This window comes from Gambusia affinis, linkage group LG11, assembly GCF_019740435.1.
Source record: "Gambusia affinis linkage group LG11, SWU_Gaff_1.0, whole genome shotgun sequence".
Taxonomy (NCBI): Eukaryota; Metazoa; Chordata; class Actinopteri; order Cyprinodontiformes; family Poeciliidae; genus Gambusia; species Gambusia affinis.
In genome coordinates this window covers 23,017,614-23,044,883 of record NC_057878.1, presented here as the reverse complement: position 1 = coordinate 23,044,883, position 27,270 = coordinate 23,017,614, and the positions used below count along the sequence as shown (strand labels likewise).

The 27,270-nt window shown below is 37.3% G+C and overlaps 2 protein-coding genes across 11 annotated transcripts in view; one reads left to right on the top strand and one right to left on the bottom strand.

Moving 5' to 3' along the window:
* myo1b (myosin IB) overlaps nt 1-13,427 on the bottom strand; it is a 71,953-nt gene extending 58,526 nt beyond the window's left edge. For 5 of the 7 annotated variants that reach the window (XM_044132665.1, XM_044132668.1, XM_044132671.1 and 2 more), the window contains exons 1-2: nt 13,291-13,427; nt 295-441 (exon numbers count right to left, since the gene is read on the bottom strand). In XM_044132665.1, coding sequence (XP_043988600.1) covers nt 295-420 — 126 coding nt within the window. In that variant the 5' untranslated portion in view covers nt 421-441; nt 13,291-13,427. Of the gene's footprint in view, nt 1-294; nt 442-12,540; nt 12,699-13,290 lie in introns of those variants that run through there. The other 2 variants (XM_044132672.1, XM_044132666.1) reach the window with 2 other exon arrangements.
* On the top strand, nt 12,811-26,199 carry LOC122840351 (basic leucine zipper and W2 domain-containing protein 1-A-like). 4 transcript variants are annotated; one of them, XM_044132675.1, is made up of 13 exons: nt 12,811-13,113; nt 13,301-13,560; nt 15,690-15,763; nt 17,848-18,024; nt 20,219-20,313; nt 20,406-20,471; nt 20,602-20,737; nt 23,239-23,348; nt 23,546-23,716; nt 24,026-24,172; nt 24,899-25,037; nt 25,295-25,417; nt 25,508-26,199. In XM_044132675.1, the coding sequence occupies exons 2-13, from the start codon at nt 13,502-13,504 to the stop codon at nt 25,537-25,539; spliced, it is 1,329 nt and encodes a 442-aa protein (XP_043988610.1). In that variant the 5' UTR covers nt 12,811-13,113; nt 13,301-13,501; the 3' UTR covers nt 25,540-26,199. The 4 variants fall into 4 exon arrangements, with proteins under 4 accessions (XP_043988610.1, XP_043988609.1, XP_043988608.1 ...); XM_044132674.1 differs by lacking the exon at nt 12,811-13,113 and adding an exon at nt 25,122-25,194 and having other exon boundaries at nt 13,443-13,560; nt 25,508-25,533; XM_044132673.1 differs by lacking the exon at nt 12,811-13,113 and having other exon boundaries at nt 13,443-13,560; nt 25,226-25,417.
* Nucleotides 26,200-27,270: the final 1,071 nt, after the last annotated feature.

Below are 27,270 nucleotides of genomic sequence, written 5' to 3'. Positions count from 1 at the left end.
TCGCTACCAAGGCCTACCTCCCATTCTACAGATTTGCTAAGCCAGCAAATGTGGTCTGTGTATCTGGAGTACTTATTTAGCCATGGCTATTTAAGGTCAGCAAAAGGGAAACGTCATACAATACATTAGAAGGATGTGTAATTTTTCTTTGAGGTTGTCTTTTTGTATCTTTGCCAGGGAAGGCTGAAGTCAGGGTGTGACCAGTTTAGTCATACTGTTAATGAACCAAGATAGAATTAACATTACCCTCCCAAAAACAAAGCAAAAAAACAAAACACCAAGACGCCTACTTACATAGATCTCATTGTGGTCAAAGCGTTTCTTCAAGTTCTCCAGAAATGAGTCTTCAGTAAGGGGCTCCAGGAGGACCATGTCCCCAACTCCAATCATGTTGTCTAGAAGTGATGTTTTCACCTCCATCTTGGCTGCTGGTGTCCCCTCCTGAAGAAAAACACAAAGCAAGCAAACAGTATGTTACACTAATATTTATAAAAATAATAAAGAAATTATATAGTGGAGAATTTTGTATTGCAAGGAGAAATAAAGCAATCCTTGCAATATTGCACCATGCTCCCAGCCTCCCAACCCCAAACTTATGACAATTTTCAACCTGGAAAGGAAAAAAATGTTTTCCAGATGATGATGCCATCCAGATGCCATGCCTACTAAAAGGACTCCAAGGTCTATGGTGAGAAAAATGTTACTAAAACAAAAAGGTTTTCATATCAACAATGTCCTTTATAAAACCTAGATGCACAGATGTTACATGTCATTTAAACCACAACCATGATTTACATGTCTGCTGTTCATTCAGGCTGACAAAAGCCAAGAGTTTCAGCAGATAGCAGGAAGGTGAAGCATATCTCAGTTGCTCCATTTTATTCCTTTATAGCTATAACCTCCATCATTGAACCTATTGGAAATTGAAATGTTGACACCCTCAGAGGTTTTTACATAACCTTGTAATTACGGAGGTCGTCATTTTAGTAACACTAGCTGTGCCGACTGGTAATAAGAGCAATTAAAATATTAACTCCATAGTCCATTTGTCACCAATCATAATCAATAAATCCCTAAAGCTGTAATGGCAAACAATTCATAGTTTTGACTCAAGAGGTTAATTAAAACCTCCTTATGAATAACCCTATTTTCATTATAATACAAAATGAGATGTTGTATTATTCAAAGTTTTGCCATGGAGTTTCAATTTTTAAACAGAAAATAGAAAGAAAAATCTACTGCATGCATTTAGCTTGCCTTTAATGCCATTTTTTGTTGCAGTTTAATATTTCCAGCTTGTGAAGAAATCTGGGCTGGGATGAACCATGACAAAGCCTGTGCAGGAGTTGGCAGTTTTGGGCCTTGTGTTGATGCCCCATCTCCATTTTTAACTGTGATCCCAGTGCTAAAGGGCTGGAGATAAAAAGAGGGGCCCAGTTATATCCAGTGCCTTAATGTAGGGCTTTGGTGCACCAAAAATCTACTCCCTGCTGTAGCAACAGAGTGCCCACAAGCTAAGTGGATAAAGCCGTATAGTGATCTTCCATCTCTGCAAAACCACAAACTAAAATACCAGGTCAAAGTATCTCTGCCCATCCATCATTCAATCACAGCTGCCAAAGAACATGAGCGATTGTTCTCCCGGCCAATCAGATTAAAATATAAGTATTTTACATTGCGCTTCCAGAACTTGGAAATCATTTTGTATGCATCAAACTAGATTGGTGGTGTGTAAAAAGCAGTAATCAAATATTTGTGGATATAATTTTGTCTAAGTTTTTATGGGGCCAAGGGAAAAATCTGATTGACCCTCAAGGTGCATCGCCTTCAACCCTGTAGAAGAAGTAGAAGTTTAGAAACGGCTTGATGCTCTGGGGGAAAAAAAAAAAAAAAAAAAAAAAGATACCCTGTGAAGACTTCTACTTCACTGCTCCCCCTGTCTTCTCTCCTCCTGCTGTGTACAGGGTTATTAGCACATAAAAAAAGTTGTCCAGCTCTTAGTAGTTCTCAGCAGTCAATTTTCAAAACTGCTTGCTCACTCAGCATGACAGGAACACTCTTTAAAAAGTCTGGCTGAGCAAGTCGAGAAAGAATGGTGCAAATTATTTGGACTCATTTGCGTGCAGGACATTTTAAATGACTTCACTGATGCCAACTGCTTGATCTCGACTTTGAAGAATCTGAGTGGGAAGGGCTGAAATTTGCTTACTTGTCAGTTTGTAGAAATTGGCTCATTTGTTCCCACAAACAATGTAGCGGAATGATGGCATGGTGCCAAACCATTCCCAGAGATGCTCATGTCCACCAGCTGCTTTGGTTGCCTGTTTTGCACTTTTTAAGGCAAGTCAACTTCTTTCAAGTCAGTCAATGAGTCTCAGGAGAGTGGAAACGGCAATCGGCTGCTCTGATGTCACCATGTCTTTCCGTGCAGCTTCATAATGATGTTGCTAATGTTCTAGGCAAATCTGTTTAGGCTTTCTATAAAGAGACTGTTGTATTTAAATCTCTCAATCATTTGGAGTGCATCTTCAGTGCAGTTAAAGCACATTTAAATTTACTTGATCCTTATTTGTTTAATGACCTCCAGATCGTCAGACCATGTCTGTTCTAACATGCATTGGCATTAACATGTAGGGCTTGATGTTTTGTTTAATAGTAGCAAGTTCTCACACTCCTTGAAACTTCATATTTTGTCACGTGGCAATATCAAACTTCAATCTTTATTAGATTTTTATGTGCTAGGTCAACATAGTCTAGCTCAAAGTGGTACAGAGTTGTGAAGTGGAAATAACAATATGCCCAGAAAGTGTGGTATACATTGGCATTTAATGCCCTTTTGCCCTGAAAACAGCAAATAAATTCCCATGCAATCCAGTAAGTAGTTCACCTTTGTGCAATTACTCTGCATTTAGCTTCATTATACACATCCCTGGTCAAGAAAAACATCACCACAGCATCATCCTAACACCACTATGTTACATGGCGGGAGGTGATGAGTCAAGGTTGCTAGTCAACAATAAAATGTTCTCTGATCAACAACTGCTTGATCTTGACTCTGAAGAATCTGACTCGACTCTGAAATGGATGAGGTCAGTACATTTAACGCTGACCACATCCATTTGGTACAATGTGACAAGAGCACCTTCTTGCTACCCTTGCACAAAATGTCAAATTTGTAGACTTTGTGAACAGATCACTCATTATCCTGTCAACAGCCGAGTTATGGCTCTCTGCATCCCCTCAAGAGTAACCATGGGCTGTTTGGTTGCTTTTTTTTCCCCCTCAACCTAACCCAACTTGATGGGTATGCAGCAGTGATGGGTTGGAAGAATAAATTGACAAATTCTTTGTATTTTCCAATTATAAAAACTCAAGGTAGCAATTTTTGAAGCTTTTAATGTTTCAAAAAGTGTACAAATACTGCAGACACTATACTGCACAGGTTCATGACAATTAATGTGTCCAGTTGCAGGTGTTAAAAGGGACACAGCCAACTCCCCACTCTTGGTGAAAACAGATGCTGAAGTCACTTACTGACCTGGGGGAAGAACAAGATGTGTGAATGTCTCCAAAGTGCCTGGTTCATTCTTACCCAAAACACACTACATCTGTCTGCAACTTGGAAACCCTTCATCCCCCTGTGCCTATAACCCACTAGCCCAGATTCAGAAGAGGCCTCTGGGCAGCCATAGACACAATCCCATTAATAAAAGTCGCTCCATGCTACTAAATCTTGGGCTGCATCCAAAGAGTGAGAATGAGAGAAAACCCTTGCAGCCATGATTTAATTCTACGGATTATCCCACTGCTGAGATACAGACAGATGAGGTAAACGACTTCTACAATCTCAACAGGTCCATACCAGTGGCATAATTTTTTTGATTGAGGTTTTTATTTTAAATGTAACATTTCCAGGGATTTTTTTTTAAGAGCACTTCTTAATTCTGGACTTAAATTATTTAAACCAAACTTTCCCAGGTGTAATAATTATACAAACAATTTCTAATCAACACCAGCTTTAAATTATACATACAGGGTCTAATTAATGTAAATACACCCATTTGCATGTGCCTGAGCAAGTTGACTCATCAATCCCATGCTTCTTGTAACCTTTGGAAGCTACTGACAAACTATTGGCAAATTGAAGCAATTTTTGGCAGAAATTTTAGATTGTATTTTATATGGTTGCTTTCCTGGGTCAGGCCTAGCTTTCAGGCATTGCTAATAAATTTACAATGAGGTTGGGATCATGGATTTTGAAAAACTTAAGAGTGGCATGCTTTATCCATTCTTGTTTTGTTTTCTGTTGAGGGACTGAGAGGAGATGAGAGAAATCAACCAGTGTTTGGCATTATTCTCCCGTTGGAACACCCAATTGTTTCCAAGTATTAGCTATCTGAGGCCGACAGCCAACCTCAGAGAAAATTAAATGGGTCTGAATGATAAGTAGCAGTCCAGGAACAGCCAAGACTCAAGCCTCTCATGAACTGGAAGCTGTCCACAGTGAAACAAGTTTTATGCTGCCATGACTTGAGAGGAGCTCAACAAAAAGTCAATACATCAGCAGTGAATTTGTGCTCAATATAGATGAGCAGAAATCAGAAAAGAACACTGGGCTACCTTCTAGTACAGTAGTGGAACAATCATGCTGCAGACCTGTTTTGCTGCCAGTGGAATTAGAGTGAAGTGGAAAACAACAAATAAAGTGCTCACAAAATTCTTCACCTTCACACCAAAGCAGCTAGAAAATAGGTTTCCAAACAAGTTAATGATCCAAAACATCTCAATTTGTTTTTGGAATAGCCAACACTGGCTAGAAAACAATAATTGACCTCAACCACACTAAATATTTGTGGACTATGCACAAGTGACAAATCTGTGCCAGTACGGTACACACAATTTTACTAAATGGCATAAACTCTGCCAAAAACTGTCAAGTATCAAGCCAGAACCATGTCAGAAACCCAACATAGTGTCTAATACATCCAAAACCTGCTTAAGACATTTAATCAAATGTCATTTTTTTTATGTAGAATTGACTCATTATGGAATAAAGACTACAATAAATTGTAAATTGTGCACACATTTGTTAAAAAAAGAAAAGCAAAGAAATTGCAGTTGCACTTACTCCATCCTGAAAAAGGAAGCCCAAGATAACATTTTTACTCATGAGCAGCATATGTAAACTTATGACCAGTCTTCCCATTTCTTCATAATTTTTCATAATAAAATCAGAAGAATCACATGCATCCACATGAGTTGCCATCAATGTCAAATTTAGGTCTTCTGATCTACTGGTGCAGCACGCCTTTGGGGTCAAATGGCCTTTTGACTCGTAGCATTCATGTCAACATTTGACTTCATTCTCCAAACCCCCGTTTGGCACAATGCCCGGTTGCAGCAGATGGTTGTAATTTACACATCATTTAATTTTGGCACATTAAACGCTGACCTCATCCATTTAAAAAGAGCCAGTCTGTTTAGTAAGGAAACGTCTCTCACATAATCGAGCTGTGGCGACTAGTTGATGAAAGAAAGGGCTGTAGTATGTAGGCTTGTCACAATAACAAATTTTGCTGAGCGATTAATTATCTCAAAAATTATTGCGATAAATGATAATATTGTTTGAAGACACTGATTTAATGGAAATGACGTAATAATGCATGCAATTTCCTGCCAAAGATAGACACACTTTATTTTCAAAAGAACACTTAACACTGGAACTGAAACAAAATGAACAAAACAACCAAAAACAAAATGGATTCTCAGTCTCCATTAACAAAAAACGCACTTGAATAAAAACTAAACATAAAGCCAAAGTGGAAATAAATACTGCATGCAACCAAAAGAGTGCAGATTATGAAGTCTGTATACTATATATTGCCCTTCAGTAATCGTTAGATTTAAATAGAGAAGATGGGCACATCGACTACCTGATGCAATAGTTCACACTACACAATTTTTTGCCCCGATTTTTCCCTTATGACAATCTTATAACTTTGGGCGTTCTCTAAAATTGTCTGCAGGTAGTTCATCCAGTAGTGTGTGATGCGTTATGGTAGATCATCGAGGTGAATCAGGGGTTTTCCCCAACTGGGAGCGTTTACGCAGCCTGTTGAATGTGAGAGGTAGCCAATCAGAAAAAGCAGATTCCCTTCCGTGCTTTCTGAGTGGAAATTACAGAGGGGAATCCCAAACAGCTGACATGGCGCAACCTGAAATCCAGCGGACATTGGAGAGAATATGTGTAAACAACATTAATGTTTATACAACATTTCATGCAAAGAATATATAAATGACAAGGGGAGGAGTTGGAGCAAAATTGTTACCGCAGTTGATGAACCTGGTAACTTTTCAGCTGTTCTTCGTTAACGTGACATAAATAGGTTATAACGATTTTCAGTCAGTCAGGACTGACATTAACCACATGCATTGCAGGTAGATTGTAGTAAAGCATTGATTAATGCCTGGTGTTAAAATTAGTTAACTGGACTTGTAGCCATTTTGTGCCCATTGTTGGACGCCACATGGCATGATCGAACCCAATTGAACAGTTATACCTAGCATTACTGTCGGCTAATGTGTGATCTCTCAAGTTTTGAAAATGGGCCGAAAACTCTAAGATTGTGTAGTGTGTGCTGGGCTTTACACTAAGGAAATGAGGAAGGCAGATGTCAGTGGAGAGCACCAGAGTTGAGTCTTTTTTCATTCAGTGTCATCAACAGAAAGAGAAAATGAGGTCGATAATTTTAATTTATAGTGCGATTAATTGATTTATTGTTTATCATGACAGGCCTAAAAGTATGCAAGGACTACACAAGTGATGGGAATATGGAATTGCCAAAAATAAATTACACATTTCCAACACATACAGTACTTCTTTGTGCTCATCATTACAACTCCTATACTCTCCTGGTGAAACATTATTATTCATCCAGCCAATACCTGCTCCTCCTCTACTTCTCCACAGTGTCATGCTACATATTGTGAGAAGGTCGCTTCTGAGCCAATGGCACAGGATCCAATTTATAAACAAATCCATACTTCCCACAGATTAGAGCTCCATTTTTAAAGAAGTTAAGTTCCTGAGCACGAGAATAAAAGCATAACTGGGATTTTATCATGTGAAGGCTGATAATAATGGCTGGACTAAACCTGGGATTTCAATACATGCCCCAGTAATATTGAGAGACAGGCTTCTGACCTAGATTTCAAAGCCAGCTCAAGCTACGAGGGGAAACATGAATAAAAACACCATTAAATGCACATGTATTATTAACAGGGTCTAGCATCTGGCCATGTGTCGATTCTGTCCTTTAGCAACAATAAAATTCAAAACAAAAAGCTCAACAACCATGCAAGTACTCACATGCAAAACACTACTAAAAAAAACAACTAAAAACAAAGTCAGTGGAGCAGCGTATGGTTTATCAGATGCATGTACTCAAAAATAAAAGCAGCTAAAAGTAAAGACTTTGTATATTCAGTGTGATCAACAAATCAACCTGTAATCTGAAATAAAGCAGTTTAATGGCGCATAGGGCAGACATAATAAAATGATTTCCATCACACTACCTCGACAGAGGTCGTTTGAGAATCTGGCACAGTCCGTGAGGAAACGAGGGATATTAAAATCTATTATTGGGAGAGTATTATTCTGGACATTTACGGCAGATCGGTGTGGCCTCGTCACATGGCAGAAAAGTCACAACATCCCAGCAGCTGCCAGTGTTGGAGATTAAAGCCCCGTCTAACAAAGCAGCGACAGCACATGTGGCTGTGCCAAAGGGCAGGGCAGAGGTTTTAGGAAACAGAGAGGCAAGGTTGGGACACCAAATGACAGGCACACCCACTTTCAGGTGCATGCAGATGCAACTGAAAGCACTTTATACCATTTGCTTTCAACAACCTTCTAAAAATGTCCTTGAATGAAAGTAAAATAAAAAAAAAAGTCATACTATTTGGCAAGCATAAAAGTGATTACTCAAGTACAAAAAAAGGGGTAAAGCTTCAGATTTGTGAAATTTAAATAGCCACAAATGCTAACTTGCAGACTATTTTCTGTAATAATAATTTCCTTTAATTGGGAAAAGACAACCCAAAATAATCTAACCACTGAGAAGATATAAATGTCCCCTTGTCGCATGAAATGGCTGTAATGACTCACTTTTTGGCAAGCAGTATTCAATTTCACCAACCATATTCTGGCCTCATTGCTGCCTGACCAGAAAAATTGAGAAATCGCTTGAAATAGAATTGTTCTCACAACATGAAGCAGGTCTAAAGATCTCAAAAAAGCATCATGCCCAACCCAAAAGAATACAAGGTCAGACATCTATGAGACCGGAGAGGGTTACAAAGCCAATTTAAGACTTTGCGACTCCAGTGAACCACAGAGAGCACAATTATTTACAATGGGGGGTACACCCTAACAAAATTGTTCCAACAGCATCTCAATGTCCTCAAGCAGGGAGTCACCAATTGCAGGCCCAACTTGCATTGGTTAAAGTCAGTGTTAATCATACAATTATAAGGAACAAGACAAATATGACAGAGTGTTAAGGCCAAAGCCATTGCAGTCTAAAAGAATACAAAGGTCCTTTTAGTACAAGGAAAAACATGTTGACTTTTGGAACTTTTTGAACAACTTGCTGTAATGGATGCAAGCGTCAACAGGCTTTGGTGTGACCTTAAGCAGGCCATTCATGCTGGAAAACCCTCCAATGTAAATAGAAAACAATACTGCAAAGATCAGTGGACCACCATTAGTCCATAGCGATGTAACGTATACTGTATTAACATATTGTCATTTATTGCTATAGCTTGATAGCAACTGTCATCACCGAGGGTTTCGTGGGCAGTTGGCTTTTTCATGTAGAACTAGGATCATTTTATGCCTCGTAAATATTTTTGGGGAAAAAATAAAATAAAATTGGCATTTACTAAAACTGTCGCATATTAAAATTAGTTTAGTAATCAAAAATCTACAATGCTAAAGAAAAATCTGTTAGTTTACAAAAATGTGAAAGCACTGTATAAATCCACACATTAAAAAGTGTTTCCTTGATGCATGTTAAAAGGTGGAGTTATATATATATATATATATACATCTGTGTGGGTAGGGTAAATGTAAGGAAGAGGACAACATAAGACTAAAAAAAAAAAATAATGGGGGAGGAGGATATTAACAAAAGCCCTAAATTCCTTCTGCTCATTTTGAAAAGATCTAAATATGTATACTTCATCGGTTGTTCATACAAAACATCAATTCAGACATCTTTGTTTCCAAATTTCACAATTTTAACCTTGGGACTGAGTCCAAATTATTGCAAACATAGGTCATCACATTTGTCAGTATGTTTTCATACCACAAAACCATCCAGGCAGGTTAAACATGACTCTGTAACCCAAACAAACAGTTCTTTATTTGCAAAGTAGCTCAACATGCACAGACCAACAGAGATGCAAAACACCAGATCACAGATGGCAATCAAGACAAGAGAAATAAACCAGCTAAGCACAGAAATCTGAAGAAGTCCTTCTTTTGCAAAAGGTAAGGAGCAGGCACATGTGAAAGCTGAATGGAAAATAACTTCAGACTGAAAGATGATGTCATAGTCTTATATGGTGCTAAAAGTTAGCCCCAAGTCTGCCTCTCAGAATGGAACAGTTCACTCTATGTGCAGTACCTAAACTCTGCTTCCTGGAGTCCAACAACATGCTCAGAAAATGTGAACACAAATCTTAAAACTCCACAAAATTATACAAAGTCATTTCCCATAACCAAATCCAAATTCATGAGAATTCATAAAGGTAAATAAGCATAAACTTTGCTTCTTACATCTAATTATGATCATTCCAGTAATTGTGGCAAAAGGAAACATGTTAGCAAAACATAAGCAAAAACAAGTTGCATAGTACTTGTTCTGCAGATCAGCTCAGGAGGACTCTATGAATGATATTTAATAACCCTTTGCAGCACACTCTTTCAAAAATTCAGATACAACTGATGTAACTGAAACATTTTTTCTGTATTTAATATATTTTTAAGTTGACCCGAGTTTCTCGGAACTTCTCCTTAGCAATCCACTACTTCCTGTTTCTCTGGGTATAAATGTAACATGACAGAGAAGCATTTATTTTAGCCACTAAATATTATACTGGACAAGGATACATATTTGCACTATTAAAGACAGTAAAAGAACAATCATTCTGTGGGCACGTTTCTCATCATGAACTCAAATACTGACAATTTGAACAACAATCTCATGTCCTCTGCCAAATAACTGAATAAAAGTTCTAACTCAACTCTTAACAGGACAATAATCTAAAGGATAGTGGGATAAACAATGTGTGCCCCCATTTAAATTTAAACAAACCAATGTCTGGATCCCTTTTTGAAAAGGAATTAAATGACCAATTTAATTTTACGATCTTTACCAAGGATGCAGGCAAATTTGTACGAGTCTATTTTATGGCAGTCAAAGCAGTTGAAAACTCTTCATTGTGACCATTAAATTCAACATGTGGTCAGATTAGAAAAAGCACAAGTCTTTAACGTTCACAACATGCGTATTATAGCAAGTCGTTTCACAAGATCCTTTGGTTCAGGTTTGTTCATAGGCAGGTGTGACATACAAGGAGGTAAAATTCACTCGAATAAAGAGATTTATTTGGCTGTTATTTTGGAGTTAAACTAAAAAACTGTTTTGACTCTGAAGCAGCAAAATAAATGTGAAAAAAATAACAAGGGTTCATTTGTGCAGTCAAGTGCCCTCTGCATAAGAGGCACATTTAGTCTGGCTAACCCTTATAGGAGTGAATTGAAAAAGCAGCTGTGCTGGACTTGACGAAGCAGAGGGAGAGAGAGGAGGAAAATGAATGTACAGTATTCATAGTGTTGTTCCCAGGGGATAAAAAGGAGGCGAAATATAAGCAGTTAAGCTTAACTGGTGGAAGATATCCATAGATGCACTGTAAAGTGAACATTTCTCCAAGACAGTTAACTTAGAAAACATGTACATTGTTTGATTTCAATCAGAAAAGAAAAATAAGTTGGATACTAATGCACCATAATATGGATGAGTTCCTGAACTAAGATCACTGAGAGGACTACTGATTCTTCCTGGCTTCTGAGTGGATCTCTCTGTGTCAACTCTGTTGACGCAGGCCTAACACAAGCCACACGCCCCACTACACAGACTGACAAGTGCAAACACTATTCATCACCATGGCATTGGTGGAGGGACTTTGATCCTCTATACACCCTGCTCCAGACCACATCACCCCACAGTGTTTCTGATGGGGTTTTTGGCACATTTAGAAATACTGTGGCAGCTCCCAGCAGGCTGCCTGAAAAACTCCCACAGTGTGGAACTACTAGCCACCAGACCCACACGCTGCCCTTCTTCCAGCTGAGCTAAACGATTGTTACCTGCCCCTCTCCTCGCCACAGCTCTGTTAGCTCACTACCTTTCACCGTCACACTACATCAGTGTTTGTTTGATCAGCAAGTGTAATAAAGTTCCCATCTGGATCCCCACAGGGAAGCTTGCCAGAAAAGGAGGGACATGGTTGTGGAAAACCACAAAGAGGAGGAAGAGAAAACCATTTCATAAAAAAAAAAAATAAAAAAAATTATAAATAAAAGGTCTCTAATCCAGTGACTTCAAATTCACCAGAACAAGAGAAACTCCAAGCTTGGAAAGCCAATGCTGAATGTACAGATGTTTTCCTAATCAGCGTGTAATGAGGATGATTGAAATGCCAAATATGCAAAGGATTTTTTTATTATTATTATTTATTTTATATTTTCCCACCAGAGCTGTAATAGTTTTTACTCTCATAGGGCCTTTACAGTGACTAACAAGTCTGGATCCCACAGGAGAATCCAGGTCCAGCCAGCATGGGTGAACTTTGGAAGTTTTCCCTCTAACAGAAGAATACTTTTATTCATTCTGAGCAGGAATTTATTCCAAAAAAGAGCCAAAGGAGCTATTAAAGCTTCCTGTCAAGCTATTATGCAACAAACTAATTTTTACATATTTAGCTAGTAAATTATGCAACTTAGTAAAACCTTCATTTTAAATGACACCTTCCAAAATCAGTCTCCACAAACCTGTGATTTTGGGGAAATCACAAAAGGGCTTAAGGAAACCACATATAATTCATGTAGCACATATTTTATACCTTCCACACATAGCTCTGGTGACATTACTTATAATGTAACCAATCAGATTTTTGTGCATATCTTTTTTCAATCCTTTAAAAATTTGATTCTGGATTTCAGAAAACAAATTAACACTTGGAAGTAGCTCTTCAAAAAGGACATGGGCAGATCAATCAGCACTATACTCCAATTTTCATTCAATAAAGGCATCACCCAAGTATTATACAGCGTTACAGTTGACGATGAGGGACATGCTCCTATGCAGAAATAGGAAAAAAACTGAGGTGATAACATATATAAAAAAAAAGCCAGCAAAAGCTTAATTCTATGCCAAAGAGTGTTAATAGTTGCTCAGCTACCATATTGTTTACCAATGCCAGGTGATCACTTGGGTTCTTGCGCCTTTCGTGACGTCATCGATTAAATGCACAAAGTTGGGGGAGGATTCCCCGTCAGTGCCTTTTTTAACTGCAGTATCCTGCCCGGCTTTTATGTATGTGTTCGGGAACAAAAAAAAGAATATCCAGTACTTTTAAATCTGCAAACGCACTACTAATCGTTTCATCATTTTCACCACGAGCTCCAGATAATGTGCCCGCCCACACTCCGCTGTACAAATAACGCAAATAACTGAATTTTTCAGATTCGTTCTGGTATTATCAAACCCCGCATATTCAAAAGACTGCTAGCGTTGCTCTGTGCAGTTACAAAGTGAACTTATGTGACAACCGCTTGTAAAGAGGACTCAACTGTGCCGCTGTCCTGCAGCGGTTGGCGTCGCCTTAAATTGCTACTGCTCACAGATGTTGCTAATTAGCGACCATGAACAAAACTGCTGCTACAAGATTCTTACTCTGAAGTCCAAACGAGCTGTTTGAACGTAACGTTCACACTGGTTCTTTTAGCCAAAGTAGTTTTCGCTCAAAGAAAAAGTAAATAAAGAGGTAAGTGAGCCCCAACCCCCCTCCTCAACTCCAAAAGAGGAGAAATGAATGAGACTGGAGGAAGGCAATCCAGTGACAGTACAAAGTTAACTTTTGAGGAGTTGCGCATACACGTCAAACTAAAATTTAAAACATAACTATTTCGCTCAGCTAAGCAGCAGAGTTTATCTAACTCACCTCTCTTTAGCTCTGACAGAGTTGCTCCTCTTCGTCCTGAATCCCGTCCGCGGACAAGACTATGATCCCGGGGTGCTTCTCCAACTCTGGAGTGGACTCCCGAAGCCTATCCCGGCTGTTTTCGGTTGAACTTGAGTTTGCTGTACAGGATGAGGATGAGGCTGAAAGCGGCTGTCTCATCTGGATCTCAGCACTTTGACTGGAGCTCCGGATGGTTTTGAGAGCTCACAAACTGCCGGGCGTAGGGAGTGGCTGGAGCGGCGTCTCTGGGTTTGTCCAGAGTCCCTTAATCACCTTCTGTGCAGGGGGGAGGAGGTGGATTTGTGATGCATTCAAGTACTGTAGGAACAATGTGTACCTGTTTTCAACTATCCATAAAACGCCGAATAACTTTGTAAAAAATATATATACTTAATTCAACTTTCTCATCAGTCTTTATTTAAATTAGCAAATTTGGTTAAATTACACATTTAAAACAACACAAGTGGAAAGTTGACAATGTTAAAACTATAGTGATGATCTGAAGCACTATATGTTTTCTGTTCTCATGTCCTCTTTACAGACTGCTTTCAAGTGTTTTATTGTTGCCATCACTTTTAAAAATCTGTGTAGTTTTCTCAGACATCTCAAATGTTTTGCTGTAGAATACAAAACACTTGAATGTGAACAATGCATTTGATCCAGAGGAATCAGGCCTTTTCTAACAGAACTGCAATACCAGAGAGGTTGGCTTTTGGGGTGCAAGAATAGGTTGCATTAAGTTGGAACTTGGATTGAAAAATAGCTTAACAAAATCTAAAAAGTGTCCAGAAAGTAACAAGGGTTGAAACAACAAACATACATAATTTTTTATTTTATGTTGCTTAGATTTTGCGTTTTCAAATGACCTTCTAATGAAACAACAGACTGGTTTCCAGATTATGTAGTTCTCTGCTAATCTATTGGAGTCCAAAGTCAGTCGTCAAGGGCCAGTATCCTGAATGTTAGTTCTCTCCCTGATTCCACACACTTGAATCAAATGAGTTGTTATCAGGCCTCTGCAGAAATATAATATACTGATGAGGTTGTTTCTTGGTCAATCTAATCAGCTATGTTGAAGCAGAGACCCATCTAAAACTAGCAGAGCACTTCACCTTGAGGACTGGTGCTGGAAACCCATTATTTAAAGTTTGCAGCTTTGAAATATGTCAAGGGCTTTACAGTCCAAAGAACAATTTCCGAACTAAATCAAACTTTTTTTTAGAGTTAGTTAAATATAAATATATTTATGTCTGTTATTGTCATATTTGAAAAATATACATACATATATCCTTCAATATTTGGGATGAATGTTAGCTTGGATATAATCGCTAATGATATTTGGGGAAAGTTCCTGAATACTTAAATTTACGAGATGAGCTTTAACGCGGCATTAAAGTTTCCCCTGAATCCCACATGGGCAGATTCATCATCCTCGTCCTCCCGGCAGCACAATATCCCCCTCCTGTGTCTTAATTTTACATCGCAACGACTTGCTGACAACTGTCTAATGACGCCGGCTCAATTTGGCGTGTTCAGGAGTGAAACCCATGTTTTATTCAGTTGTAGATCCTCTGTATGTGAAGAATTTCTTTCTTCGTGTATTCATGTTTTGCAGTTACTTCACAAATATAAAACGCTGAAATATATATATAGATATAGATATATATATCTATATCTATATATATATCTCACAGCTTTAAGAACTGGAAACTTGCTAATATTAAATTGTCTCTGGTATTTTCTCTCTGTTGGGATGGGTAGTGGATGTGCGCATGTGCGCTGACGTCTACAGTTTCCTCTTCCCTGTACCTGATTGAGCTGCAGTCCAGTTGTACCATACTTTTTCGACAGGCTGTTTTTGATCCAAAAAGGAATTTCGGTGTGTTTTTCACTGATTTTGCTCGTTGTTTATCCGAGATGTGGTTATATATTCAACTGTTACGTAAATATCCGTTACGAAAATCAATTATTGTTAAACGGTCGGTGCAATTTAGCTAGCTACGTCAGATATTTCTACTTCTGTGAGATTTAACGCCAATTTATTGGTTTCAGCTCTGTTTTTTGTCAGGCCTTAGTTGATTCGTATTTGTTGATTTTAAGCTAGATATATGTACTTAAAGGTGCACTTCTTTATTAAGCAATGTCTGTGTCATTTTATTAGTGTAACGGAAAACAAATGTGACATAGTTGCTGGTGGCTTACAATAGTGATTTACGCCCAGTTGTCAGAGTTTATAAACGCTTCTTCAAATTGTAAATCAACAAACTCGACTGCAAGTAATGCATGCCCTTAGTTAAACCATACTGTTGCTCTTTCGCAGCAATATAAATATGTATTTATGGTTATCTCTAAGTCTTGCCTAACTTCTTGTTTTGCAGAGTGTCTTTTATGAGTAATCAAAGGCAACAGAAGCCTACGCTAACAGGTCAGCGTTTCAAACCTCGAAAAAGAGGTAAGCGTTACACTTTAAACCACGTGATTTTTTTTTTTTTTTCATTTTGTTCTGGAGTGTTAAAAGAATTGAAATACCTATTTCACAATGAATGCTCTTTGACGTGTACTGTTGCTGCTAACCCTTTCTTTAAATGTTTAAATATGGCATTATATAGCAAATATATCAACAAAAATTCAAGCTTACAATGAAATAGTTATTTTCTACAGTTTCAAATCAGACGCTACCTGATTATGAAATCCATTTAGGTAAAAGTTTTATGCTTGATGCAGAATATTACAAAAATATTCATAAATGGGCAAAGGATTTTGGAATCATTTCAATATCTTGTATGTTGCATTTTTACCTGGATTTACTCCTGATGTTCATGTTAACTTGCAGTCAGAGACTATTATTCCTACTTGAATATATGCACTGAAACCTGTTAATTCTTTACCCTACTTATTTTACTTGTATGTGTACTCAAGATAATTCCACCCTGGGTTCAATTATGTATTTTAATTCTGACTATTGCAGGAGTTATTTTGAAGCTCTTTTCAATTTGTGCAAAAAAGATCAGGATGCATCTTACTGTCTGTATTTGTGCATCGACATGTGACCAGATATCTTTAATCTTGATGGGCTTGCAGCTTGTGTTACAGTTAATGTGTTTTTCCCCTACATTCATGTAAATGACAACAGAAAAGGAATATGTCACTGATCCCTTTCAGAGCCCTAGACCTTCTTTAAGTTAGACATGGCACAATTCCCATGTCCAAATACTAGGGTGACCAAACGTCCGTATTTCCCAGGACATGTCCGTATTTCACGTCCTGTCCCGGGCGTCCCGGGTTTTTTTTAGAAAGTGAGGAAATGTCCTGTTTTTTAAATTACCTTCATTGGACCATTAAATTTACAGGCACTAGCGCACGGCGCTGCGTGTGACATAATCCCTGAGCCGCGTCAGTGCAGGCAGCCCTGCTTGGCTGTCAGTACGCCAACAACATGCCAAAGCGCAAATGTATGTTTACCGACGATTTAGAAAAGAGTTTCCCCGCTTTCAGAGCATTATTTTGGAGCTAGCAACCAGACTGGCTCCTAGAAACTCTTTCCTTTGACTTATTGTTCCCAACTTCTACTACATTTAACAGAGTATTTAACTGTTGAGTGTGTTTCTTTTGAAATTGGATGTTTTGATGCATAATAAGTATGAGTAATAATAAAAATCTTACATTTTTCTGATTCATATTCTGCATGATTTTTATTTCACCTTAAGAGATGGCAGCACAGGTATGTTTTATGAATAAGGTTGTACCAACTAAATTCCTCTCCTATTTGAGGGCTTAATTAATGGCCCTAAACTGTTACTCTGATTTACAGTCCCCCATGTTAGCTTCTCTTCAGAGTACTCTGATTTGTTTTCTCCACTGGTAGAATTGCATCTCACTTTTTGCACCTCAGTTATGAAGTAATCTTTAGAGTAGATTAAAGTTTAAAGATTTTATCAGTTAAAGGTCATTATAAAGAACTCTGTGTTATGCAATTTAGCTAGCTGCCTCAGATATGTCTACTTCTGTGATATTTAACACCAACTTATTGGTTTTGGCTCTGTTTTTTGTCTTAAATGTAGACTTCTACATTTATATTCTTAAATGATCTTATGAAATTCAAGTGAAGATAGGTCTCCTTAAATGATCAGAATAATTGGTTTATGTAATTTATCAATAACACAACTCCATTGCCCTATGGTAAAGTGAGCAGATTGTAGAAACCAACCTTAAATCATTGGCTGTTGCAGGTAGTACAAAATGTCCCCAAGGCAGGTAATTGGTGCATAGTTTATACAAAACCTCTGGATGGGTTTAAGTTAGTATTGTTTGGTTAAAAGTTGAAAAGCTGAAATCTCAAAGTTTGCCATATATTTGCGTAATGGCATCAGTAACATACTGAAAGAAAAATCATAAATGTACTAAAAAGGATTGGTGAAGTTTAAAGAAGAATATTTTAAGGGTCATTTGAGGATATTTCTATTTACCTAGTGGTCATAAGTGGTTAGCTATAAAGCCATAAAATTTCTGTTTTTGTTTTCTCATTTTGTTTCATAGATGAAAAAGAGAGGTTTGACCCATCCCAGTTTCAGGAAAGCATCGTGCAAGGTCTAGATCAAAGCGGCTCTGATCTGGAAGCTGTCGCAAAGTTCCTCGATACCTCTGGTGCCAAGCTCGACTATAGACGATATGCCGAGACTCTGTTTGACATCCTGGTGGCTGGAGGAATGCTGGGTGAGAGGCCTCGCAAAAATCTTTTCAAACTTTATCCATTGTGAAGTTATCAGCGGTGCATGAGTTTTGGTGCCGAATGACAGCAGAGTCTTGGGGCAAAGAGGACCAAGACTGAAGCTCCTCCTTTCAAATCTGTGAAAACGATGGTTGTGAAATGTTTCCTCCAGCAGATCAACAAGAAGCATAGAAGGAAAATAAAGCTGCTGCTTGCTTATTTCAGCATACCTGTTCCAACATGTTTCAAGCAGGTAGAAAATTGTGAATCATAAGTAAAAAAAATATTTGATTGATTGCGTGAAAGAATTGATAAATCACCACTACAAACAAACGGAAAGTGAAATTAAGTAAGATTAGCGACCTTTAAACATCATCCGTTACTACCGGATTCAGTTTTGCTTGATAGTCAAACAACCAGTAACTCCTCCTGATCTTCAAATGTAGTCTGCCAGGTCTTTTTTAAAAACTTTTTTGCACCTTTGTCTTTGAACCTACTTTCACAATGAAACAGTTTAACTTCTGAATACCATCTCATTTTGGTGAAATGTATTACACAGCAAAATCAGCTGTAAAAGAGGGTTGTTTTTTTTTGTTCTTTTCAAAATGTCAAATGTTCTGTTTTTAATTATTTCAATTGTCTTGAAAAGGTTCAAATGTGCCCAGATTTCCACATTTTGTTTTACATTTTCCTTTGAGTAACTTCATGTATTAAATTAGGCTTCCATTCTATTCCATTCCATTTATTTAACAAGTAATTAGAATTTGTCAAATAATTAGACAAATTCTAATCAGCAGCACATAAAGCATTGATCATGTATTTGATCAATGTGCTGCAGTTTGGGAATTTGGGTGTTTTTATGGACTGGTCAAGGTAGAAGAAGCAACAAGCTCTTCTAGGATTTCATTAATAGACATTCAATTGTTGTTGTGAACCAGCAAAAAAAAATATTTACTACTAAAGCTGTTTTGTTATTTTTCTTAATCTCCTTGATGCTGCATCCACTTCTAGCTCCTTGGAAGGAGCAAAGATTTCTCCTTTTTTAAGTTTTTTTAATTTATTTTGTTGTTTTAATCACAGTCACAACTTTATCACAGTATCCTCTTATATAAGCATAACTTTAAAAAACAAAACATTACAGACCAGTTAGGGGAAAAAACATTTCTAATCCGGATTTCTATAGTTTGCAACAATTTTACCAACCTGTATGAAGCACAAATGACTAATAAACATGCTGACAGTCTTTAGAAATATGGTTCAATCTTTTTGTCTCAATTTCACATTTATTTAAAAATTTTTTTTAAAGCAATAAGCAGGTTAAGTTCACTTTGCTACATAACAGATGTGCAACGGATTGTCACTTTTATCATAATCATGTGCCACCACTGGAGACAGTCACCAGACTAAGCCACTCTGGTGACCGCAAACAGCAGCTGGAGGAGATGGCTTCTTTTGTAGTTTTCCTCTGCACTTATTGAGGACATAACATCGTCAAAAGGCCTTGCTTGGCTAGTTAGTACAAGTATATTTAACAGCTGGTGCTCTGTGGGGATTGTAATATGTATTTCTTACTTTCACTGCCTTTATTTCAACTCTGCAATATAAAAATTAGTTTTTGAAGAAGAAGGTAAACAAAATGGATTCATCTCTGCAGTTGTATCAAACTGTAATGCATCAAATTACAGACAATCTCACAATCTCTCTGCTTTGGCAGATTATAACCACAGTCTAATCCTTCACAAGCTAATATTGTCATATTTTCCAGCACTGGAGCAGTAGATTGAACTTTTCTTGGCTTGAACAGAGGGAATTTAGCAGCTGGCCGAAACGTGTCATCAATAACCATTATTAATCTTTTCTGCATGCATACAGCTGAGAAATACCAACTTAAGTAGGACATGATTGATTTAATATGTAACTTAATAAGTGGACTCACTTTTGTTATTGGTGTTTCTTAAATTTGAATAAAAGTGATCTTCAAAAATTCCTCTTGTTTTAATTTGTTTTTTAGCAATCTGCTGGCAATAGGTTTGTATTAGTTAACTAACAATCTTAGGATTGGCGATTATAAATGTGGAACAAGATGAGCAATAAGTGAAGCTTGCTTCGATTGAAAGAATAAAGGACATTTTAGACAGAAATTGATCAAAAGTTTTAACTGGGAGATTAATGAAGTAGTAAAAAAGTGTTTGTTTTTAGCCCCAGGTGGTACTCTGTCTGAAGACATGACCTGCACAGATTTTTGTGTCTTCAAAGCACAAGAAGACATGGAGACCATGCAAGCATATGCACAGGTGAGTAATCCAATTTTCTTTCCTTGAAAAGAAAAAAAGATCAATATTTTGTTAACAAAAACTTTCCATACAATCGTATTTTGTATTTGTAGGTCTTCAACAAGCTCATCAGACGTTACAAATACTTGGAAAAGGGATTTGAGGAGGAAATCAAAAAGGTGTGATATTTTACACGAATCTTCACATCCGTTGCCATTTTGTCTTAAATGTACATTTAAATGGAGGAAGTGACATTGTTTTACTGGATTCAGGCAGCACAATTAAATTCATGTGCTTACTGTTTGGCAGCTGCTGCTGTTTCTCAAGGGCTTCACAGAGGCTGAACGGAACAAACTGGCCATGCTCACGGGAATTCTGCTGGCCAACGGCAATCTCTCTGCATCCATTCTCAGCAGCCTCTTTAATGAAAACCTGGTCAAAGAAGGTAACCGGTTTAATCTTTCACTGGTGCTTAGCGCTTATTTCCTGTCTTCACAAATTGCCGCCTGCAAGCTCTTTAGCCTGGAAATTATTCTATTGTTGTAAATCAAAATCTATCACCAGCTGAAGTAAATGAGAGGATGATGTCGTGAACTCTCCAGCAACTCGAGTGGACTGAGTTTATGTTTAACACAATGTAGCTATTTTATATATTAAGAATATATAAATTTCTTGGCTGTGTTAATTCAGGTTTATTTATGCAGCACCAGTTCACAATTAAAGGAAAAAAATGTTCAAGGCAACAAATTGATTTGCCCTCTGATTTCACAATTGGGTTTTGGATTAAGTTGTCGTGAGGTTTAGTGAGCGCATGAAATGTACACCCTCAGGTTTAGTCGCACACTGTGTGAAAAAGTCCAGCACTGCTTCATTCAGTTGTCTGCTTTGTATTTGTGGACAGCTGTTTAGCAAGCAGTCACATTTTCTGTGTTATTGTAAAGTGTCACATTTGTTTTTACAAATACTGACACACTTGTAAAAACAAGTATGTCAGGTTCTGCTGCTCATCCCTTGTGTAGTTTCCCTTCCACACTCATACTCATACTTGAATTTCTCGGCTAGATTTATTTCACTGTGTGAATAACTGGACTTACAAGTTTAAAGTGTTCTAATCATGTGTTGATACTTGTTTAGCAAACTTTCTGATCGGTTTTGTGGACTGCACAAAAATCTGAATTGAGCACCTGCTGTATGAACATTGACCTTAGAAAAAAATATCCGGGGGGAAGAGGGGAGAGTGGAAATCTGTACCAACAAGAAAAAGCTTTATTGGTGCATTAAATAAAATAATTTTATAATCTTCAATACTGATAAAAATGCCAACAGCAAAGGCAGTTTTAGTCTTGTCAAGCAAACAATAATTTAGGTGGATTTTTTTTTTAAGTAAATATTTTCTTTTACTGTCATGTGATGGCAGTTTGTTTTGCTCTGATTATTTTCCTGAAATAAGTAATCTGTGAATCTTCATTGCTGTGTTTGTTTAGCTTTTCTCAAGTCTTTCAATCAAACATTTTGTGGCCATTATAAATTGCTCTTGCTTCTGGCAGTCAGAAAAGCTGGTACCAAATATGCAGATAAGCATGTGGCTGTGAAACATGAGTATCCTCAAGGAACTGAACAAATGGAATGGCATCTGATGAAACTGTTAAATTGGAGATGTATTGATATAAGAGATTAATCAAGCTATCTGCTTGGATTTCTTTGTATTTTAAAAATTTCTTTAAGAACTATAAATAAAAACAAATTATTATTTTATTAGTACTTGATCAAATGAAAAATACTTGATAAAAACTTTTATTTTTTAAGCTGCTTGAAGTCACAGAGCAGTCTCTTAATCACTGCAAATGTCAAATATGACTAAATTCTGCAGGTTATGGGACAGTGAAATGTTGAAAATCAAAAAAGTAAACTATAATAAATTACAGAATATCTCCCTTTTCAAGATGGATATTAAAAAAAGAAATTCTGTAACATTCATTCAAAGAACCAGTCTTGTTAAATCATTCATCCATTTATTTTTACAAAACAGGAGTCCTAAGAAGCCCTCCGGCTGTAATCCATCATTATTTATTAATATTAGCATGAGGCTGTCAGTGATATGCAGCTCTGCTGCTAAATAGGATTTCTTTTGTTTTTCTAAATATCAAGATGATTACAGTGAACACCTAAAGATGTTTTTTGCATCCTTTAGTAGTAATTTGCGTGTTTATTGACGTTAGCATTTTTAGCTGTGTTTGCTGTATGTATTCTTTGTAGAATTTGGGTGGTTGTACCTTAAGTGTAGAATATACAAATAGATTTAGAAATGTCCAAATCCAGGCTGTTCAATGACTGTCACAAAGAATCAAAGAAAGTAGCATATTTGGAGCAACAAATAATGTTTGTATTTGTTCTAATTTCTGTTTATTGCTCTCTTAGAAATAATAATGTATCACATATGTCTAAAGGTTCAGATTAGCAAGAAGCCCGCCAAAACAAAATCTTGCTCTTTGTGTGAATATAGGCATCTATTACATGCTTATGCTATTAACTGTTGATAAAGCAATGCAAATTGTGTTGTGAGGTTTGCCTGGCTTTGACTTGGTTGTTTGTCTTTTTCTGGCTGCAGAAACAAAAGGTGGCCACACACAGACGGTAGCTGATGAATAGCCTCAGTTAATCGAGCACCAGCAATTATCAGTCACTTTACCCTTGAAACTTGAATCTTCAAATAGATGGACTGATCAGTGGCCTACTTCACATGTTCATAAATATAAAGTTATTGAAATGGTATTTGTTGAAGTTGTTATATAGATGTTACCCTGCCATATCCATTTCCATCTGCTTGATGGTCTTATTGCAATTAAAAGTCGCAGACTTGTGTTTACCGATGTATTACAGAGGCCTAACTTAATCCTGGTAGATCTGTGTGCAGCAGCTGACTCACATTACCATTCATTTGTTCAGGTGTTTCAGCCTGCTTTGCCGTGAAACTCTTTAAATCCTGGCTTTCCGACAAGGACATAAACTCAGTTGCTGGCAGTCTTCGGAAAGTTGGCATGGACAACAGACTTCTGGTGAGAATGACACATTTAATACAACATTATTACAGCAGAATTAAGTCTTAAAAGTCTGTGCGCTTGGATTATGACTTGTTAAATAAAATGAGATTAGTTGAGATGTTGTTCTGACATTCATCAGCTCAAGTTTTAGTTAATGAATTAAGTCTGTTTCTGGTCGAAAAAGTGCTCACTAAACATTTCACTCCTTTCAGGAACTGTTTCCTGCAAACAAACGTAGTAGTGAGCATTTCACCAAGTACTTTGACGATGCAGGGCTAAAGGAGCTTTCAGACTTTGCCAAAAACCAACAGTCTATAGGTGCACGCAAGGAGCTACAGAAAGAAATTGAAGATCAGATGTCACAAGGAGACTCCCTCAAGGACGTAAGTCCACTTAGCTTTCCTGCTTTCTCTAACACTGGGTTCTTTTTATGTAGCACACCACCGAGACTAGCTCTGAGAATCACTTTCTTCTTGACCTTTGTCTGCCTTTGTCTTGAAGAGTGGCTGCAAAATGGGTGCAGTGAATCAATGAAAAGTTTCTGCAATCCCCTCAGCCTCGACAATATTATCACCTCCCGCATGCTTCTCTGAGGATTCCAATGCCTAACACATCTGGAGAGTTTGATTAGAGGCGCGATAAAGCACATGCTGGCTTTGGTTTGTCTGCATTGTCGTTAATGTGTTCAACAGATTATCGCATACACCCGAGAGGAAATGAAGAAGAGCAACATCTCAGAGCAGACAATGGTTGGACTGATTTGGTCCAGCGTGATGAGCTCCGTGGAGTGGAACAAAAAGGAGGAGCTGGTCGCAGAACAAGCCATTAAACACTTAAAGGTGACACCTTAGTTAAGTTTTGTAACGGTCTGCAATCTCTATTTAGCTTGTGAGAGTATAGAGAAGTAGAAATGTAAAGAAACTTGGCTGGGTCTTTAAAGTGAAAGATACTGCTAAATCAATCCAGTTGTAGGTTTATCACCTGGAAGAGAGCATTTACAGGGCCTTGGAAAAGTATGCAAACTCCTTTGAAATTGTTTGCATTTTGATGTAGTTTAATTTACTAGAGTTTTATGTAATAGACGTCCAGTGCCCTGGTTACTAATACCCCTATTCAATACAATACACCCAGAAGTCTCCTAATTATCAAATTAACACTTGTGGAAGGTAATTTCAGGGTAAATCCAGGTGTTCTATGAAGATATTTAAATAATATTAATGAACAAACAGCATAATGAAGACCAAGGAACACCAGATAAGTCAGGAATAAAGTGGTGAAGTTAAGTGCAGATTTTGATTAGAAAAGGAATCCTGTAGGGTTGTTTTTCTTTTACGCAGGGGGACAGGAAGCTAAATAGAATGCAATTCTGAGAGAAAATGTGTTAGAGGTTGTTTCTGACTTGAGTTAACATCCAGTAGAACAAACCTAAAAACAGCCAGAGCTGTAATGAAATGATTTAGATCAAAGGAATGTTAAATATTAGAGAAAATTCACATTTTGTAAAATCCATCAAGTTTCAAAACTGAGAATTCTCTTGTAAATCTATAAATGTCTCCCTTTCTCAGCAATACAGCCCACTGTTGAAGGCTTTTACCTCCCAGGGATATTCTGAACTCACACTTCTGCTAAAGATCCAGGAGTACTGCTATGACAACATCCACTTTATGAAGGCCTTCCAGAAAATTGTTGTTCTGCTCTACAAAGGTGAGTTAATTACGCCCAAACGGCTCCTGGTCTTGTGTTTGCCTTTTTTTTTGTGAGGAAAACAGTTTGTTTTGTGTTGGAAAGCTATGAATGCTGCCAGATGGCCAGAGATTATAGCCAGAAAGTTTGTCTTGATTGATGTCATCAACCAGCCCTGGTGAATAATTTTTTTTTCTCTCCCCCACAAGCACCTGGGACGCATCTGTGCTCCTGGCATCAAGTTAAAAAGATGTTTTTTTTCTTTTTTATATTTCAAGCGGATGTCTTAAGCGAGGAAGCAATTCTGAAGTGGTACAACGACGCCCATTCGTCCAAAGGAAAAAGTGTTTTTGTGGATCAGATGAAAACTTTTGTCGAATGGCTTAAAAACGCAGAGGAAGGTAGGGCACTCACTCATTAATTCTCTAGCTAAGCTGCTGAAGTGTTATTTAGATTATTTTGTAAACTAACCTTTATTTTAATAATTCCAGAGTCTGAATCAGAGGAAGAAGAAACAGACTGAGGATTCTAAACGACAAATTCAATGCATTATTTCAATTTAACTATATATGAGATGCTGTCAAAAGATTATTCTTCTTTTTTATTTTATTTTTTCACAGAAGTCCCTCTACGTTCTTTTAATACTCTACCTCTGCATATCAACTGTCATAGAAGGGCTTTAATATTCTTAGGACTTGCTTCCTCTATAAATCAATACCTGTACTTCTCTTTATATTTCTTAAGGACACGATCTCAGTGCCAGATGGAGCTGAATGGGTATAAACTATTCCTTTCAAACAAGTTTTTCTTTTTTCTTTTTTTGAGGAAGGCAGTTTCCTTCTAAATTATCCGGTTTAAGGAATTTCAAAGATTCTGTCTTTAGTCAGTTTGCCAGAGGTCCTTATGTGAAGCTGTGATATGCTGGTCAGGCAAAAGACAAACTGTTTTCTGACCTCATTTTAGATCTCTGCCAATGATGTGACAACATTGAATTTACTGCCAGTTTTTAGATTCAGCCTTCATTATTGGTAATGGAGCAATGCCATTTTACACAATCATGTTGATGGAGGAAAATATTGCCCCTCAAAATTATTTTTGTTTTTCCGGAACATCTTATGTCATTTTTGTAGCGTTTTACTCTTAAATCACAAATTTTAAAATAAAGAGAAGTTATCGTCCTGAATGTAGCGTTTGTTTCTGCATGTTAGAAGGCAAAAGCAGACACCTTTAACTGTTGAAATTTTATTAAGGTACAACCATGTTTTCAATTTATTTACCTTAAAATTCACAACAATAGTTCAAAATCTTTATATCGGTTTTGGGGAGAAAAAAAAATAATTAAGAATTTTGCTGCTTCTAAAACGGTTTTCTTCATATTTAACCTGTATTGAATTCAGTTCTTTTCCAATCACCTCTGACATGCCTTCCCTGTTCATGCTGAATGAAAGCATCCCCACAACATGATGCTGCCACCAGCATTTACAATGGGGATGGTGTTAAATTTCAGCCACAAAGCATTTTGGGGAAAACTACTTTAAATTTCTTTTTTGTACAGGTTTATCACATAGTTTGATATTACTACGGTATATTACAATTTTGGTTGTAACTTGGAAAAAGTTCCTATGATATGAATACATTTTCAAGGCAGTGTACAATGCAACCCAGCTCATGGAAACGATCATAAGCAGACACTGATTTGAGAGAGTTGAAGGTGCAGAAAGACAAATATTTCCTTTCTGCCCGTGTTACTGTTTTTCTAAAACTGTTTCTACTAGTGGATTTCTTCTTGAATATCATAATCATCCAATCAGGAGAAGCAGCTTGACATTCATAACCTTAAGTGCAAACGGCAATCTCAGTTTCTTAACTGTTACCCCACTTTAAATCATAATTATGGAGCAGTCAAGGGTGGAGAAATGAGAACCAAATTATTTAAAATGCTATTGACAGGCCAATAAAGATACAATCACAAAGTCTGAAAGTATATTCACCTGTCCAGTTTGATGTATATGCACATGTAAATACATAATAAAAGGATTACACTACCCAGCCAAGCATTATCAGATGATGATCAGTTTTGCTTGGCACCAACAGATGGCAGTAAACCCTTAAGAGATTTTCCCTCCCCCTACTAAGGGATGCCAGAGTTTTAAAATCAAGCTCAACCAGAAAATGCCATTTTGAAGAAACCCGACGAAAGTATTAGACAGAGGTACAAAGTATGCAACATGAGTATTTTCTCTTCCTCTCTGTC